The sequence below is a fragment of the Cryptomeria japonica genome, chromosome 6 (genome assembly GCF_030272615.1).
Source record: "Cryptomeria japonica chromosome 6, Sugi_1.0, whole genome shotgun sequence".
Taxonomy (NCBI): domain Eukaryota; kingdom Viridiplantae; phylum Streptophyta; class Pinopsida; order Cupressales; family Cupressaceae; genus Cryptomeria; species Cryptomeria japonica.
This window is the reverse complement of record NC_081410.1, coordinates 30,416,490-30,435,511: the sequence shown is the minus strand read 5'-3', so window position 1 is coordinate 30,435,511 and position 19,022 is coordinate 30,416,490. Positions and strand designations below refer to the sequence as shown.

The window sequence follows — 19,022 nt, the reverse complement described above, 5'->3', positions numbered from 1 at the left end:
CTTGCTAATGTGGTACGGCTGATTTGATTGTACGGCTGCCACCTGACAATTTTCTAACTGGCAAGTAGCTGATTTGTCCGTACAGACGTCTTTATAACCCGACAATTTTCTAATTCATGCCATATAAAACACTTAATGAGAAAAAAAAATAACTTTAGCTTTTTTCTGTACATCCCCCCCACTTTATAACTCAATTCCGTATATTCGTACGACCCTTTCCATACGACCGTACCGATTTTTTAAAATAAAAAATCAATTCCGTACGTCTGTACGGCCTTTTCCGTACGATTGTATGGATTTTTTTAATATTTTTTTAAAATTTTTTATTTTATTTTATATTTTTAAATTTTTAAAAAAATTCTGTACCGTACGGCCGTACGAACCCACTGTATTGTTATTTCCGTATGACAACTTTTTTTATATTTTTTTAATTTTTTAATTTTCCGTTTTGTTTTTCCTACGGCACCGTACGGGGTCATACGGACCTACCGTACGGTCATTTCCATACGACCGCACTTACTTGTCCGCTTGGGCGGACCTCATCTCTTGCCTCCGTTGGTGATAGATTTTCAACTTGGAGCCATTTACAGCATCAGACACCTCCATCTCGTCCATCGTCCACAGCTTGATGGCTTCGTTCTCTCCAACTTCGCAAATCTTAAAGGGACCTAGCCATTTTACCCTGAACTTGCCTGGCTTAATTTCATTTCGACCATTAAACTTTAATACCAATTGCCTCAGGGTGAACTGCATCCTTCTTAAATGTTTGTCATGCCAGGCTTTCCGTCGTTGCTGAGTTGTCTCCGTCGCCCACTGTGCCATTGTCCGTCTTTCATCCAACTTATTCAAGGCGTATAGTCTCTCTCGGAGGCTTTCCATGTCGCCTAACCTGTTGTCAATGGCAATTCTGAGACTTGGCACCATGAATTCCACTGGCACCACAGCCTCTTGGCCGTACATTAATTGGAATGGTGTCTGCCTAGTGGTTACCTTGTAAGTTGTTCGGTACGCCTAAAGTACCAACGGTAGACGCTCCTCCCAGTCTTCCTTCTCAACCCCGCAGGACTTATAAATTACTGACACCATGATTTTGTTGGTCGCCTCAGCTTGGCCGTTTGCCCGAGGATAGTACGGACTTGATAGAGAATGGAAAATTTTGAATTCGGTTGTCAACAACTGGATAATGTGGTTTATGAAGTGCCCTCCTCTATCACTTGTCAACTGTATAGGTATTCCGTACCGGATGATAATCTGTTCATAAATGAATCTCGCCGTACTAACGACGGAGTTGTCTGCCAAGGCCCTCGCTTCGACCCATTTGGTCAAGTATTCGGTCGCCATGACAATGTATCTACATCGTTGGGCCCGACTTGGTTTCAATGGACCAATGAAGTCTAACCCCCATCTTTCGAACAACTCTTGAGCATTCGACGGGTTGAGTGGCATAAAATCCCTCTTTAACGGTTGTCTAGCGCGTTGACATGTATCACAACTTGTCACCCATTCTCTGGCGTCATTATGCACTGTCGGCCACCATAAGCCTGCTAGTAAGACTTTCCTTGCCGTTGTGTTCCGTCCCATGTGTCCTCTCGCGACCCCTTCATGTGCTTCTCTCAAGACTCTTGGGATTTCCTCTTCCAAGATGCATCGTCGTAGGATTTGGTCAGATCCCATCTTGTAGAGAAGGCCATTTATAAGTTGGAACGTTCTGCTTCTTAGTACAAGTTTTCGTCTTTCACCTGACGACATTTCCTTAGGAAATTTTGAAGTTGATAGGTATTTGCCCACACTCGTGTACCAGGTAGGAAGGACGGCAATGCGGAAGAGATGGGCGTCTGGAAAATCCTCGTTAACACCTTCGGCCGACTCTATAGACTTGATCCGTGATAGCTGGTCGGCGATGACATGGCTCTTGCTAGGTCTGACAATGATGTTGAATGTAAATTCTTAACAGCAACAACCATCGGCTAATCCACCCCTAGATGATTGGCTTGTTCACCAAGTACATCAACGCCTGGTGATCCACATAAAATGTGAATGGTGTCACCAATAGGTAATGTCGGAATTTCTGGACGAAGTATACCATCCCGAGGGCTTCTCTCCCCGTCGTGCTGTAATTCTTCTCTGCTTTTGACAAGAGTTGGCTTGCAAAATACATTGGGTGATCCAGCCCGTGGCTGCCAACCTGCGCCAGTGTGGCCCCTATGGCAAAGTTGGATGCATCGACATGTACATGGAACTCTTTGTCCCAGTCTTGATATGTCAGGATTGGCACACCTACCAACGGTGACTTTAACTCCTGGAAAGCCTCTTCTTGGGCCGTCCCCCAGATGTACGGCTCCCCCCTTCGTGTCAGCATATCAAGTGGGTATGATACTTGGGCAAAGTTATTAATAAACTGCCTATAATACCCAATGTGTCCAAGAAATGACTTGACGCCAGTGACATCGTCGGGGACCTCCATCTCCACAATGACCTGTACCTTGTCAGGGTCAGTGTTCAGTCCGACCTTGCAGACGATATGCCCTAGCAACTTGCCTTGAGGCACCATAAATCTGCATTTCTTGGGATTTAGGGCAAGGCGGGCTCGTCAACATCTTTCCATGCATTCGCCAAGTGCGGCGAGATGTGCCTCTTCCATGCTGTAAATGGACCAGTCGTCCAAGAATGCTTTGAAGTTGACTACGGACATTTTGTCGAAAATATGGAGGATTATCCGTTGGAAGGTAGCTGGTGCATTGCACAACCCAAATGGCATCCGGTTGTATGCATAGACACCATCTTCTACGACAAAGGTGGTCTTCAATTTGTCCTCCTTTGCAATGGAAATTTGATTATATCTAGAGAATCCATCCATAAATGAATAAATTTCATGGCCCGCTACTTCCTCGAGGATGGTCTCTGTGAATGGTATGGGAAATGGATCTTTAATTGTGACAGCAGTCAAACACCTGAAGTCTACACAGATTCTTATCTGATCGGCCTCCTTTTTCAAGGATATCACAATGGGTGATACCCATTCGCTGGTCTGGACCTTGAAGATGATTTTTGCTTCGAGCATGCGGTCAATTTCGTCATTTACCCTAGCGGCATAATTTTTGTTCATCTTGTATGGCCGCTTCCGTACAGGCACGGCTCCGGGAACCAGAGGGATCCCGTGTACACAAAGTTCTTGTGGTACCCCTTTGAGGTCTTTATACGTCCAGGCGAACACATTCTTGTACTCTGTGAAAATTTTGAACGCCGCCATCTTCAAGACCGGATTCTAGTCGTCGCTGACCAGAATTTTTTTCTGTTTTGAAGTTTCTCCAAGGTTTGTAATTTTAAGTGCGGATTCCTCGTACCTTATGGGCTTACTCTTGTTGAACTGGTGCGCTGGTGTGTCATCCACAGGGGCATCCCCTTCCTTGTATTGTCCGTACTCTGGCGGGAACTCGTTCTCGTCAGGTTCTTCTTCGATCTCCAGCACATTGCACTCGTACAATAATTCATAGTAAATGGAAGAGCCCTCTCAAAGAATCCATCTCGTCCTCAGAATAGGCTTGAATTCCTAAGATGCCTTCGTCATCTGGTTCCTTGCCATCCTTCCCTTCGTCCGTACCGTCGTCCCCGTCGAACTTTGACTTTGATGCCAACTCTTCACTAACCAGTTGGGTTTTGAGGTCAATGATATATCTTTTGCCGGCCTTTTCCATGGACAAGGTGTTCTTTTTCCAATTGTGGTTTGCTTTTGCCGCCACCAGCCAGCCTCTGCCAAGGATGGCATCATATCCCTTCTTCTTCAATGGGATGACCACAAAGTTCAAGACGAACGGCTGTGTTCCGATCGTTACTGGCTGCGCCATGAGTGTGCCAAGCGGCTTGATGCCATGTTGGTCTGCTCCCAATAAATTAAAGGTGGACGGCTAGAGAGTAGGTTTGCCCAATTTTTCCCATGTTTCCTCTGGCAAGACATTTACTCCTGACCCGCCATCGACAATGGTGTCGGTCAAGATGGTGCCCAGTATACCCATTTCCACCACTGCTGGGTGTCTACCATTGTTGATTGTTAGGGCTAATGGGTCTGCCGCCGTCTCGCCAAGGTTGTCCCTTCCATGTGTTGGTCGGCCGACTGGGGTTATCAGTATGGATTGTAGAAGTGCCGTCCGCAAGTGTGGCATACTTTCCAGGAGATCCTTCATTTTGATAGGTATCTTGACTTGTAGCAGTTGGTTTATAATATTTGTTTTTGCTTCAGAGCAAGAAGTACCTGCAAGCCCGTGTGCGTCTTTGTTCGTCGACATCTCCTTCTCCAGTTCCGCTCCTGCCTCCAGTGCCTTTTGTTTTTCTGTACGAGGATCTGGGTAAGTGGCCCGCTTTCGTCTTGGATCTTGTTATGGCGAGCACATCCTCCGTTTCTACATTCAACAAATTCACTCCAGATTTCGGACAGTTGCCATCGTCATGGTCCCCCGGACTGCACCACTTGCAAAGTTTTTGTGGCACTTCCTCCGCTATATAGTCCATGGCAAAATGCCCCCATTGGTTGAAAGCCCGACATTGTATCATCGGCCGCCCTTTAGCATTGTATTGGATTTGGCTTCTATTACTAGTATTATTATTATTGCCTCTTCCTCGCCTGTTGTTTCGATAGCCACCAGATGACGCGTTGTTGATCGTAGGCTGGGACGTGCCGGCTGGTGCAGAGGGTTCCGTAAAGAGAACCTGTTGGTTACGGGTCCTCATATTGTACGGACACTCCTTGGTAGGGTGTCCGACAATTTGACAAATATCACAAAATGCTTTCTTCGGACAAGACCCCTTGGTGTGTCCGTCGCTGCGGCAGTCCGTGCACCATAAATCCCCTTCGTCGGCTTTGCTTGTGCTTCCTTTGGTGGCCTTCATCTCTCTCATCATTCGCTCCATATCTTTCTGGAGAGCCCGTACCTTCCTATTAGACTCGTCATCACTGCTACTGCTTTTGTCAGAAGAGGAATCGTCGTCTGACGAGGATTTATTTTTCTTTTTCTTGGACGTCTTCTGCTCGCTTTCTAAATCCATTGCCCTATTATAGGCGTCGATATATGAAGAGGGAGGCACGATCTTCATTTTCTGTCTAAGAGATGTCTTCAAACCTTCCACGAACCATTGTTTTTTCAGTCCGTCTGCGGGCTGGTTCTCCATTTTTCGTAGCAGCTCTTTGAGCCGTCGGCTGTAGGTTCGAACTGTCTTGTTCTTCCTCTGTTTCGTGCCATAAATTTCGGCTACGATCTCATTATCGTCTCTTAGGAGACGAAACTCCGCTTGAAATTCCTTCTTCAAGTCAGGCCATGTGCTAATTTTAGCCTTCTCCGTATCGGAGAACCAGTCGATGGCCACGCCCCTTAGGGTTGCGGGAAACTGTGTTACCCACTCGTCCTGATCAGTAACACCATTCGCTCCCCAAATTGTTTCACAAGTGCGACAGTGGCGGACATGGTCTTCTTTCCCATCCCCATGGAACTTTGGAAGTTTTTGTTTTTGCGCCATGACTTGTCTTTTTACTACTGGTGGTTGCTGTCCTACTCCGGATGGGTTAGATCCTGTAAGAGGTGCTTGACCGTCGTGCCCCGGTGTCCCTCCGACACTCCTAGCAGCCTCGGTGTCTTCTCCCTCCCTTGCCTCCTCCCCACTCTGTGGAGTTTTCCTAGCCTCTGGTGTGCGTGGCAAGTCCCTCAAGTCCCTCAATTGAGTTTTAGTACACTCTATCCTGCGGCGGGTTTCCGCAAGTAACTCCTCCCGACTCCGTGGGTGGCTGTTGGCCTCACCGTCCCCTTTGGAGCGTTCCTCCTCCCTTCGCTTATACCTCCGTCGCCTTTCCGCTTGCTGTTCAAGGATCAAGGCACGTTGGGCTACTGCACATTCATCTATATAGTCTTGCTTATTTTTGTCTTTATTCAATGTATTGGGCATTAATTCCCGTACGACTTTATAAATAACGACATATAAAAAGTAGAACACTTTTATTCGTTCATCCTGTGGGATACAAGTCTATGTCAACAATATGACATAATTATTACAATGAGTGTTCTTTATTCTGCCCCGTATGGCTTAAGGTTCAAGTGTCCTGTCGCATGCCATCCTGTTGCGCTTCCCAACGACGGTTGTTTTCTTCATACAATAGGAGGATTTGTTGGCGTCGTTCTTCGCAAGCAATTTCCTCCAGGCGAGCCTACTGTGCGAGCAATCGGGGGAGGTGGTTCATCAACTGATTCACCGCAGGGCTAACTTCCAGTGCGATCCACACGGCACTTGTTGGAACTTCCGCCTCCGTGGCCTCTCTTCGGACGTAGGTTTCAATGGCCACTTGAAGTAGGATTGAAAATTCCCTTGTTGTAGTATCTTCTCCGTCGTAGAGCTCTGTTCGTGCGTCGTCCGCCTCAGGGTTAATCTCGCTTGCGGGTAGGCCCATCGCGTTCGTATGCCATCCGCTCCTTTTCCTGAGTTTGTCTAGGCAACGATGCCAAATGTTTTGCCAATAAAGTGTAATTCAATGCATTGCAAAAATAATAGACATGACAGAATATAAAGAAACTTAGATCTTCATTGATTCATAATAATGTCAGTACAATGACAATGACCATACTAACCCTGTCTCCATGACCAAGGACTTGCTAATATATAAAGGTGACCGGTGAGTTACCTGGTGTCAACTATCGACAACCAACGGGTTAACTGCTGTCATTAACTCTAATTACATTAAATGTCTTATAGCTTAATTACCTGACAATAGCGGTGACGTGTCAGGTGGGCCCCCACTCATGCTTCATAGTGCTTACGTGGCGTGGATTGGTTCTCCCGTTGTGTGGACCCCACAGTGGTGGGCCGACAGAAATTCCTTTCGGCATGACTTGCCCTTTCGGCAAGATGGATTTCTTCTTTCATCGCATCATGTGCTATGTCAAAATCCTCTCTTTCGATGTGACATCTTTGTGTCTTGCTGAAATGTGTTTGCTTTCTGGTGGTGTTACCTCTTGGTCTCAAGCCCACTTCATCTATGTGTTTGCATGTGTCTAGATGGCATGTGCTCATTGGTCCACTCAGGTGATGTCATGTGCTCATTGGTTCACTCAGGTGATGTCATGCTCATGTGGGACCTCCTTTATGTATTATCGAACCGTCGCGCGTAATTGGAAGACAGGAAGTTTTTTTTTTGTGTATTGTTTTCATTCCAAAGTTCCAAGTTCTTGCGACATCCCGATGCTCCGATAGTGGGCATTGTCGGTCCTCCTAGCTAGTCCTTTGGTTTCGGGCTCACTTCGCCTCGGTGTCCACTTGTATCTTGTTGGCGGTTGTTGATTGGTCTACTGTGGCAGTAATCTGTTTGTGTGGGGCCCTTGGTGATGTGGCTCTCTTTTTCAGTGAGACCATCCGTTTCGATATAACCTTGTTTGTCTTGTGAAGACCCTTTGTGCTACAATGATGTGTTCTTCAGCATAACAATGATGGAGTCTTAGTGACATGGGTAATCTTTTCGGTGTGACTTGGGGTTTCAGTATAGCTTAAGGTGCCTTGTCGATTTGTAGAGCTACACTGAAATGCAGGAGGCCAAAGGAGAGGCTTCCCTGCCATCTGACATAGATGGAAGCAGTTTTGATGCCATGGATGCTTGCGGATATGAGATTGATCCACATGGATGTTGGCTGAGTTTGACCAGATGATTTGGATGACGAATATGAAGACAAGTGGCTTCAAGGTGGTTAAATATGAGATCTGATATGTAGAGTTCGGTGCCTGAAGATGGCGGATCTTAAATGTGGGTATTTCTCCTATCCAATCTGAGTAGGTCGACAGAGGATGGAGAGTGCATTAATGGAAATCTTGTTGCAGATTGTTCTGTGGCTCGAGGTGATCTACAAAGGGGATCGGATCTTATGGGTAGGTGAAGGTTACTTAATTAAGGAATCTACTCTCGTGGATTGATCCAAGATGGTAGATTATGGAGTTAATAATGGTAGCTAATCTTGAAGTGGGACAGATTTTCTTCACGGCTCAAGAAGATTGTTGAGATGGCCCTGCCATCAGATTCACAGTGCTGGTGGTTGTCCTTGCAACCATTTGCATTAAATGCCTCCAGAAGGATTGTGCGCAGTAGAGTTTTTGTAATCTTAAGCTGTCAGATTTTGCCAAGTGTTCTTTTTGGCCTTGTAGCTTGTTTTGCTCTCTTGTCGATATAAAAGGGATTTCAAGGCCAAAAAGACGGATTCTGAAGATTTTCCAAATAGCATATAATAGGAGCCAAGGAACATAGAGAGAAAGCTTTTCCTCTCTGTAGGTGTCCATTGTTATGATATATGTATGCTTTTGAATATTAATGAGAGAAGATCATCTTCAGATTGTCTCATGCTTTGTGTTCACATGTTGTATTAATTTCTATGTTAATGACATATGAATTCGTCCTCTTCAAGTAGGAGTGTGTGATTTTGAATATGGGTCACTTTTAATGAAAGAGTTCAATTCTATTTTCAAGATCATTACAGTGTGTGTTGGATTGAAGTGTTAGTTAGTCTGTATGACTTTTTGAACAGGTTGTGCAAGTCATAACATGTTCAAAGATGTTCATTGAATATGTTGCATAGCAAGTGTTGATTGTTTGCAAATTGGACTCTATTCACCCGAAGTAGGCACTGGTCAGATTGACATTTCAGAATCATTCTAATTTCACCTTTTCTTTTTCTGCAGTAGGAGTAGTTGTTAGAATAGAGAACCAATCTCAATGCATGCATAAAAGATATAAACTGAGGTTGAAGCTAGAACCAAGAGTTTATCTATCTTTCCTTGGTATATTTTCATTGAGGTAATCTACTTTAGTAGGCAATGTCCGAGCATAAAGTTGTCATAGGCCATTAGGACATTGTGAGGTACACCCGCCTTGGTCTAGCAGAGCCAAAAGTGCAGGAGACTTCAGTTTTGCAACTGAATTTCGTTCGCTGGCCAAATCCAGTGTTGAACTTGTTGATGAGAAAGTGGCTAAATCTCTAGGGTTTGGGGACCTGTTGATTTGAGAACTAGCAGGGCCTAAATATAATAATTATTGATTGTATTATGAATAATTAATTGTTCTCCAGTTTCAATAATCAGATTAAAGGCATGATAAATGTGGCGATATATGGTTTAATTATGGGAAACAGGCTTACTCCTAGTAGGGGACATTACATTATTCATTAGATGCTGGTGAAATCTAATATAACAGTGAACTAAATGTTACAATGCTCACAGTGCAGTGTGCAGTTCCAAACAAATATTATTAAGTTACCATGGACTGGATCAGATCAGATCAGATCAGAACTAGATGTTACCATGGATTGGATCAGATCAGAACTGTTATTAAGTTACAGGCAGTAGCATCTTTGTTCTTGGTGGTATGCATGGGGATGTGCTGAATATGTATGCTTAATATGTGAAGCTTGATAATGTTGTTATGCAGAATTTAGTAGTAATATTAATATAGACTACAATATGTATGACAGCAATACTTAATTTCATGTATATTCATAATACATGAGAAGTTAGTCAACTAAATGTTACCATGGATTGGGTCAGATCAGAACTGTTATTAAGTTACAGGCAATGCCATCTTTGTTCTTGGTGGTATGCATGGGGATGTGCTGAATATGTATGCTTAATATATGAAGCCTGATAATTTTGTTATGCAGAATTTAGTAGTAATATTAATATAGACTACAATATGTATGACAACAATACTTACTTTCATATATATTCATAATACATGAGAAGTTAGTATACTTATAGTCTGAATCATGTTATTGTTGTCAGTATTTAAGAAGATGGAATTGAGTTGTTTCCAAGAGGGGCAGTCTAAATCCAGCCAATAGGATGATTCCCAAGATAGGGTAGGGATTAGGGTCCCGTAAACCTTGAGGGCATAGTCCCAAGATAGGGTAAGGGCTTGGATCTGTAAACTTTGAGGGAGCCTATTAAGTTTGGTATCTAAGCGCTTGGCAACATAGTCATCTCCTTCCTTAAAATTGGAGTAGTAACAAGGATTTAACTTTGCATTAAGAATTATGGATGATACAATCAATTATCTAATAAGAGAATTAGTTGCCTAGTATGGTGGATTGATAATTTATTCATGAATAATTGATAAATTATTTAAAAGTATGGAATATCACAGATTTGATTTATGTTAAGGAAAGACCTAAAAATAGAGTTGTCTCCTAATCAATTTAGTTTAAGTCACAAGTATATTGAAATAAATCAATTACTGTTATAACAGGCCTAAACTTAGTAGGGGACATTACAGTTTATTCATCTTTCATAATGATAACTAACCTAGTTGTAGGCTCTAAATCAATATATTAAGTTGACAATTTACATTTCCCAAAATAATCCATACCTCATTTGGGAATTCTAGGGCAAATTGGGTAAAGTCCCAATAGGGGACATTAGGTCTACCCTTGACATGGAGAGCATCGCTCGAGCTATCCATAGCTTTTCTCCTTATTTTGTGTGCCAACAAAGTTGCAACAAGGGCATCCATCTTTGAATCTTCGAGGTTAGCAGTGATAGCAAGAATGGAATTTTCTCAAGTGTCAGGTAAAGAATAAAGGAGCACAATGAATTTGTCTTCTTGCTCAACCTTAACATCTATTGATGCTAGTTGACTCAATCAAATCAAACAAATTTAAATGCTCAAAAATACATTCACCTTCTTTCATCTTAAGAGAAAACAATTTTCTTTGGGTATAGTTTATTAACAAGGGTTTTGGCTTGTGAATCTCACTGAAACGTTTTCACAAAGTAAATGCAGTCTTTTCTTCAGACACATTCTGGAGGACAGAATCTGCAAGACATAAATGGATAGTACCTCGTGCCTTTCTGTCCATCTTTTCCATATCGACTTGACTAGTTGCATCAGGTTTCTTTTCTTCTTTTGCAGCCACCCACTGATCTCTTTCTTCATGTATATCCTCCATTTTCAACTTCCGCATTTCATAGTTAGATCCATGAAACTTCTCAATGTCCAATCGAGATGCAGATTTAGCCATGACTCCAAATATAAATTTGCAAAACAAAACTCCCAGTGCAGCACCGAAAACCTTCACACTTGCACCCAATAAACAAAGCTGGCTAGGCTCTAATACTAGATGTTAGAAATGAAGGCAACTGCTGCAATATGGAAATTTGATATAACGTGCAAATCTACAATATTAACTTGTAGAAATGAATGGAAAACGATCCTAACTGCAAATTAAACGCACTACTCATAAGCCATAGACATAACATAGATTTGTTAGCAGTTTGTCATTGATGTCATTGGCAGTATCGTATTTGCAGAGGGTTTGACTTGTACTTCCGTCTGCAGGATGCACATACACAGAACTTTATGATGAATATTATGATACATATTAATTGGACAGTATAATGTTGATAAGAATATAAGAATATAATTGTTACTATCATTCTGTTTCTTTTTTCATGTTGATTATACCATGTCTGGAGTAGTTGAACAAAGGACCGTCTTGCCTTGGAACCAGAAATATGTGCTAATGATATTGCTGCTAAGTCCTTGGTTGTAAGTGTTTATAATACTTTTGTAAGAAGTCAGTTCGTGGAGGAGTTAAGAAGTCAGTTCATGTTGGTGATAACTTATAACTGTTCTTCAATCTAATCATCATCTCTTTAGAAACTGCATAAGGTGTTCGATTCATTTGTTTGTTTTGAACACTAGACAATAAAAGTTTGTTTTTATGCTTGTTTAGAAGAATCCGGTGATAACTGCATAATGTAGTTTGACACTTGACAACTACTTTCAACAAACTTTTCAACTGACATTGTTATTTAAAAAAGGAACAAAGCATCAATAAAAAGATGATATGTATTGTTGCTAAAAGTGTGAGAGAATATGTGAATTGTGAGGATGCAATTAATGACAGTATATTTCTGAGAATGAAAAAGTTCAGACATAGACAAATATATTAAGTCTGATGTTACAGAACAAAAATGTGTGAAAACCATTGCAGAGAAAGATAGAAGTCTGTGTTGTTCTATTAAAGAAATGCTGTCAGTTTGCTGCATGCAGTGTTGATGAATCAAAGAAGTACAGTTTCAAAACGTCTTCATAAACTTGGTGTTGTAGAAGCAGCATTGACATCATTTGCAGAGGAATAATACTGCAAGTGTGTATTTGATAATAGCAGATCATCACGTGCTGTAAGTATGCAGTAATAAAGACAGGTTACATAATATTGAGCATTCATAACATACATTGTATTTGATTAATTCGAAGCTTGAATAACAAAATGTATTTGATGAAGTTTTTCAAGTTTTTATAAACAGATTTACTGAAAGTTCCCGAGGAATACAGAGGTTATGAGGGTTCATATGCAGATTGGATTTGGATCAGCTCAAGTTATTTATTTTATTCAGTTTGTAATATTTCTGAAGGTTCACATTGTCTGGTTTTGAAAAGTTTTTATTTCAATATCTTCAGAATATGTAAAGCACAATGTTGCAGATTTGATTCATTTATATCTTACTTGCAATATCTTTTTGGTTGGTGCCATAAGGATTCTGAGTTGGTGATCAGATTGACAAGATTGTGGTTGTAAGAGTTGGTGGTCTTAGGGAGAAGGAATTTGGTGATTCCTTGGGTTGGTGCCCTAAAAAGGTTGTAAATCATTTTAATTGGGAGGCTGGATTAGGATGGTAGATCCTAACAGCATTTCTCACTGTCGTTTTCCCATCTTGGATTTGTACGTATCTTCTTGTTGTATTGGTTCTTTTGTGGGATGCATATTTTCTAATTTTAGTTTGATGCTTTCATTTGAAGATTCAGTTTAAGAGCTTTCAATAAGTTGGAAAAGAAGATCACGTTTTTTTTTACTACTGATTCACCCCCCTCTCTGTCAGTAGTAAACCTGTGTTCTACAAGATTTATGTGGATAAAACCCTTTCGAGTAAAAAACTCCACCACGAAAAGAGGGCAAATTTGTATCATACTTCAAAGAGACTATAATACATAAATATTTCCTTAATGTTGCATCGAATCTAGCAATATCTGTGTATGTGTAAAACATCTCATGCTGTCTCCACCTCAGGCCCTTAAGATATAGTCATGGGGGCTCAAAATACCACCATAAAACACTACCACAAGTCAAAACAAGGTTCCAAAATACTATAGTAAAATTCCATATGATCTCCTTACAAGCTTTTATAAGAATCCCTGAATAATAGGAGATACTCATACATGCGTTATAGACTATAAATAGGTTATGTAAGGATTCTTTGATGTGTATCATCATAATTGATTCTCACATCCAAAATGATACCCCCGATTTTAATCCTTACAGTTGTCATAGAATTCGTCATATCATCCTTAAAAATAGGCCAACTAATAATGGGCATCATTTGACAATTAATAACTTGTTTTTAAAGGTGCCGACATGTGGCAAAAGTGCCAACTCAAAAAACTCACACGCCTTATGATGGAGCACAAATATTTAATTTCATAAATGCCAAATAACCATGTAAAAATTTAAAATAATAATAATAAATAAATAACTCTAGAATTGCTAAGGTTGAGACCAAAGAAATGGGACTCGGACTCAGCTCGGACTCGGACTTGGGACTCGGCGTCAAACTCGGCTGGACTCGGGAAAGTGAAAAACTCAAGAAATTTAGAGATTTTTAAAGATTTAAAACTTGTTTCAGACACCCTTTATTGAATACACCTTAAAGACACAATAACATCATCAAACTCGGTTCATTTGATTACATACACAAGTATGCATCAATCACATAAGCATAAACTCAGATTGTAGTTGAAGAAAATAACAAACATAGATATATAAATATTGTCAAGTGTATACAATATTACAAAACTCATGGAATAAAAAATACATGTCATCATATGATCATCATCAAATGTTTCATACAAATATCAAAGGTAAATATAGCTACAAGCCTATGGCTCAGAGAAGCCTGCATGGCAACACCCTTCGGCCCCGGCCCCCTGTGAAGGCGTCTAAGGTAGGTCTTGGATGATTGGACAACCATGGCCGCTCCCCGTGACACCATGCCATGCTCACCAACATCAGGAACATCCGTGTCACTATCTGCCTCTGAATCTCCTGTCTGTGCTCGTGCTCTCTGCTCCTCCTTTGCCATGGCTACAGTCTTAGCCTCTATATCTACCTGGTCGATCCAATCGGTGTCAAAATCGGAGGTTAAATTTTCCCTACTTCTATCGACGCAGTTTCCCCCCATATTTTTTGACAGGGGTTTGGGGGCAGCACCCCCAAGGTGGGGTCAAGGGGTAGCGCCCCTTGCATGCTCCCTGTCGTGATACAGGGCGGGGTCGAGGGGCAGCGCCCCGCGAGGCCAAAAAAACTTATTATTTAATAAAGGCGTCGGGTGTTATTTTTCTATTGGTTGACATGTTGTAACCCTAATTTTTCTCATTCTCAGGCGGAGGTTGTAGTGAACAAAGACGAGACCATTCATTTTAAAAAAACTTTTTAAAATATTTTTTTTTGTCATTTTACTTAAGCTAGGCAGTAGCCGAGTTTGGGGCTCAGGACTTGCCGAGTTTGAGCCAAACTCACCAACTCGGCGAGTCCGGCGATTTTACTTGCCAGACTCGGACGAATCCGAGTCCGAGCCCCTAGGACTTGCCGAGCATGACTCGTCCTCGGACTCGCCAAGTCTGGGCGAGTTTGTGCAAGTCCTGTTTCTATGGTTGAGACACCTCAATTCCCAATAGTTGAGGAGGGATGATTGATGCCCCTTACAGGTGTATTCTTTTTCCTCGTCAAGTTTGATTGATCATGGAAGAAGTCGTGGAGTTTGGGAGGGATTTTTTTGTTTGTTGTAATATTAACTTTAGAAGCATCCATTTTCAACGTCACAATGGGAGATCCATGTTACAGCCCTTATACAACTCTATCTTGCAAGATAATGAATACTTCTTTTAACACAATATTAGAAAACAGTATTAAATTTATAAATTACCACGTAGATTATGAATTGAGCCAAGCTTATATTTAGTTTGTAGAGCTTGAGGATATTCATGTTACTAAATATGGCATATATGCTTTGGTCTAGAGCAGCAAGACGAAAATTTATTACAATGCTTCAAGTGTTGGTCATAATTACAAACTCATTAGTCAAGTTAATGGCATTGGCAGAGGCTGTTTGAAACTATGGGTGGATTCTGTTATGCAATAATAAACATGGGAAAAACTAAGCTAGCGTCTAGGTTGTTTAACTGTTAATGAGATCAAGTTGGGCAAAAAAAAAAACATCATGTTAGCATTGTTGAAATTTTTAAGCAATTCATGCAATTAGTCTAACCTTTAGTAAAATGATAAGACTAGAAGCTCTACATGTATTACTGGAAGACTAATATTTGGCATTAGTGTTAGAAACTTCACACGACTGACCACAAAGTATTTAAAATTTTATATATCTGCATTTCCATAATTTTTAATATAAAGGCTCGTGAGCTAAAGATATCTTATTTGCTTATTTTTGAGCATACTAGTTTTAGATTCATATTAACAAATGTAGAGCTTGATCTTTTACTACCATTCGTTTTTTAATGACAAGTAATACCATGTAATGTTGTAACAGGCATTATGTGCCACTGGTGTGTCACTTACAAGGCGCTATAATGGCCTCCATGAAAATCGAGCTGACATGATTATTGCGGCAAGTGCATTTTGGCTATTGATATCAAGTCCCTTAGCATGTTTATTTTCTTGCATTATTTGAATCATGCTTAGTTTTTAGTATTTTTCTTGATTCTTTTTTGATATGTTGACTGTGTTTAAATTTTATTGGTAAGATTAGAAGAAAACATCTGAAAGTTCTGGGCTATAATAAGTTTCTATCTATTGCATAGATTTGAGAGTTTTCATTTACATATTTTTCTTGTGCAGGTGCTTATAAAGCAAGTTGGCCTTAAGCTTCAAAATCAAGTAAAGTTTTGCAACCGATATCACTGGTTTATGTTCCTTGAAAGTTTTATGTTGACATTCAATCTTTTATTCTCTACATCCTATGCATTGAAGCAAATATCTTTCTTGGGAATTTCTTGGCATACCATAAGATAAAGACATTTGTAGTTTCTTGAGATATCATTAAGAAAATACATTGAAAACAAAAAAATGCAAATGAATGAGTGTGTGTGTGTGTGTGTGTGAGTGAGAGAGAGAGAGAGAGAGAGAGAGAGAGAGAGAGAGAGATTCTTTTTTAATTTAAGGCCTTCCCAATTGCACAGAGTAAGAGTTGATGGAAATATTGTCATTGATGTCAAATGCAATTGCTACCTGAAGCACAGTTGTATATTCAGACATACATACTAATAACCATGGAGTTTGATGAACATATTGATGTCAAAGTGATTTTATGGAGATTGATGAACATATTGATGTATAAGTGATTTCATGAAGATTGATAAACATATTGATGTATATTACGATATACCCACAGCAGATAAACACCATATACCTACAGCAGATAAAACACAGTAGATGAACACAGCAAGCAATCATACTGATGGAGTTTAAATTATATCTGACAGAATCTGCATATGTTAATATCACAGAGAACGTGTTAAGGAGAGAAGTATTTAGAAGATACATCGCTTGGAATAAATGTTTGTTAATTATAAACAAACAACGGTGTATTAAAGACAACGATTTTAAAGGAAGAACTATGCACAAAGGAAATGGATATTGATAAGTTTGCTTTTAGTGGAAGACAAATATTCATGGACCGTCGCTTCAAAGGTCTTAGCCGTGTTGATGTTTGTGAATAAAGCGCTAAGTAAAAAGGAGACGGGGATGTGTATTGAATCTAGTGATAGACAGAACAAATATTGAATAGTGATAATACTCAAATGATTAATATGTTTGGCATTTTTTTTTAGAAGACTAATATTGGCAATATGCAGTAGTACACAGCCATGTATGCAGTGATACACAGTAATATGCAATATGCAAGGAGCCTGTGAATATATATATATATATATATATATATATATATATATAATGGAAATCAAAACATGGATCGAATTTAGCAAACACCAGATCAGCGGTAATATCATTAGAAGTCGTATTTTTCTAATATCGGATGACAGAGAACTAAGACTCTTACAAATGACTCTTTAAGAGTCATAGACGGGAATATGGAACAAGGAGCAACATTGACCTTGAGAATACCTGATAATATAATAAAGATTAAATAAAGTAGTCTTTAATCGATAGTTATCAAAGGATATCATCACAACCTTTGGTTTCAAAAAGATGTAACCTTATGATTGGTTACGTGAAAGGTATATATATGATGTGTGTAAAACGATAGGAGGATGTGAGTGCATAGTGCTGGGTGTAAATATTGAAAAGATTTGAATAGAGGAGTTTGAGCAGATTATGCAGATTTAAAGATAATTTGGAAGAATTCCTTGGCCAGTCATAGAGAGGAATAAATGAAGTTTCAGCAGCTATCCAGAGGAAATTATTAGCAGATGTTGATACAGAGACAATAAAAGAATACGATCAGAAGAATCTGGTCTGTATAAATCTGATTGAAGATCATAAGAAATACGACTGTAACTGAATATACAGAAAGCAGATTTAGAGTGATCTTTAGATAGATTCTATGTAAATTGGGAAGCAAAAGAAATACAGAGAATATGTTTTTTTAAGAATAAAACAGTAGACTGAGTGTCTCATTTGTGAAAAACTACTATTGAGAATTTTTGAATGTATAAGAATAGTCTTTGTGAAAAGATAAGTTTAGGTAACTTATATATTGCAGTTTGTTGAGGAAATTATGATTAAGATTTAATCAGTTTATTTTGGTGAGTGAAGAGGGTAAAGGGTGAGCTTTATCCTTGTGAGTGGCAGCTCACTAAATTAGTGAAGGGGTTGGAGCCTCTTGTAGGTTGAAGCCTACGAATTGGAGTTAGGGAGTTAGAGCTTCCTATAGGTTGGAGCCTACAAAAAACAGTGAGAGGAGTTGGAGCTCCTTGTGGGAGGCTGCCCACAAAAAGAGGTTGTGTACCTCTAAACATTTTGTAAAAAGAAATTATTAAGTTATAATATATTGGTTCATCCCCCCCTCTCAGTATATTTGAGTACTCTTCAAGAGTGAGTGTAAACAAGAGTGTACATGAATTTTGAAATATGGATTTTTCTCATAAATTTTGAGATCAGTCAAGTATCAATACTGCTATCAAACTCCCATCCCCGTTTCCAATGGTGTTTTGGGTATGGAGGGATGGTAGGGGATATCCTTTGGCCATCCCCAAAAATGTACAAATCTTCAAACTATTTCCGAAACATGTTGCAGTACTAGGAAACCTGAGATGTCGCTCGACTGTTCTGATGGCAAGGCAAGTTCTTTATATTATTTTAAAAACTAAATCATTCATGGCATTAATAAAGACTGTTAAATATTTGATGACAGCATTTTAACAGCAGCCACAGTGGTATAACAGCAATAAAATTCATCATGACAGCAGCCACAGTGGTATAACAGCAATAAAATTAATCATGACAGCAGCCACAGTAGTATAACAGCAATATAATTAATAATTACAGCAGCTACAGTAGCATACCAGCAATAAATATATCATGATTTAGATTTATAGCTAATGATACAAGTTACTTTTACCCATTTTTATTTTCCAGCTCAAACAAGTGGAGCTGGATAAGTTTTATAGTTTTAAGGGTGCATGTCTATTATTTGAGTGTTTTGCCGAGAGATGCCATAAAATTAATCATGACAGCAGCCACAGTGGTATAACAGCAATAAAATTAATCATGACAGCAGCCACAGTGGTATAACAGCAATAAAATTAATCATGACAGCAGCCACAGTAGTATAACAGCAATATAATTAATAATTACAGCAGCTACAGTAGCATACCAGCAATAAATATATCATGATTTAGATTTATAGCTAATGATACAAGTTACTTTTACCCATTTTTATTTTCCAGCTCAAACAAGTGGAGCTGGTTAAGTTTTATA

At 39.8% G+C, this 19,022-nt stretch overlaps 1 protein-coding gene across 2 annotated transcripts in view; it reads left to right on the top strand.

Moving 5' to 3' along the window:
* LOC131069990 (uncharacterized) overlaps window positions 1-19,022 on the top strand; it is a 216,223-nt gene that overhangs the window by 117,703 nt on the left and 79,498 nt on the right. For both annotated transcript variants that reach the window (XM_059207103.1, XM_058005539.2), the window contains 2 exons: window positions 15,616-15,693; window positions 15,924-15,962. In XM_059207103.1, coding sequence (XP_059063086.1) covers window positions 15,616-15,693; window positions 15,924-15,962 — 117 coding nt within the window. The remainder of the gene's footprint in view (window positions 1-15,615; window positions 15,694-15,923; window positions 15,963-19,022) is intronic.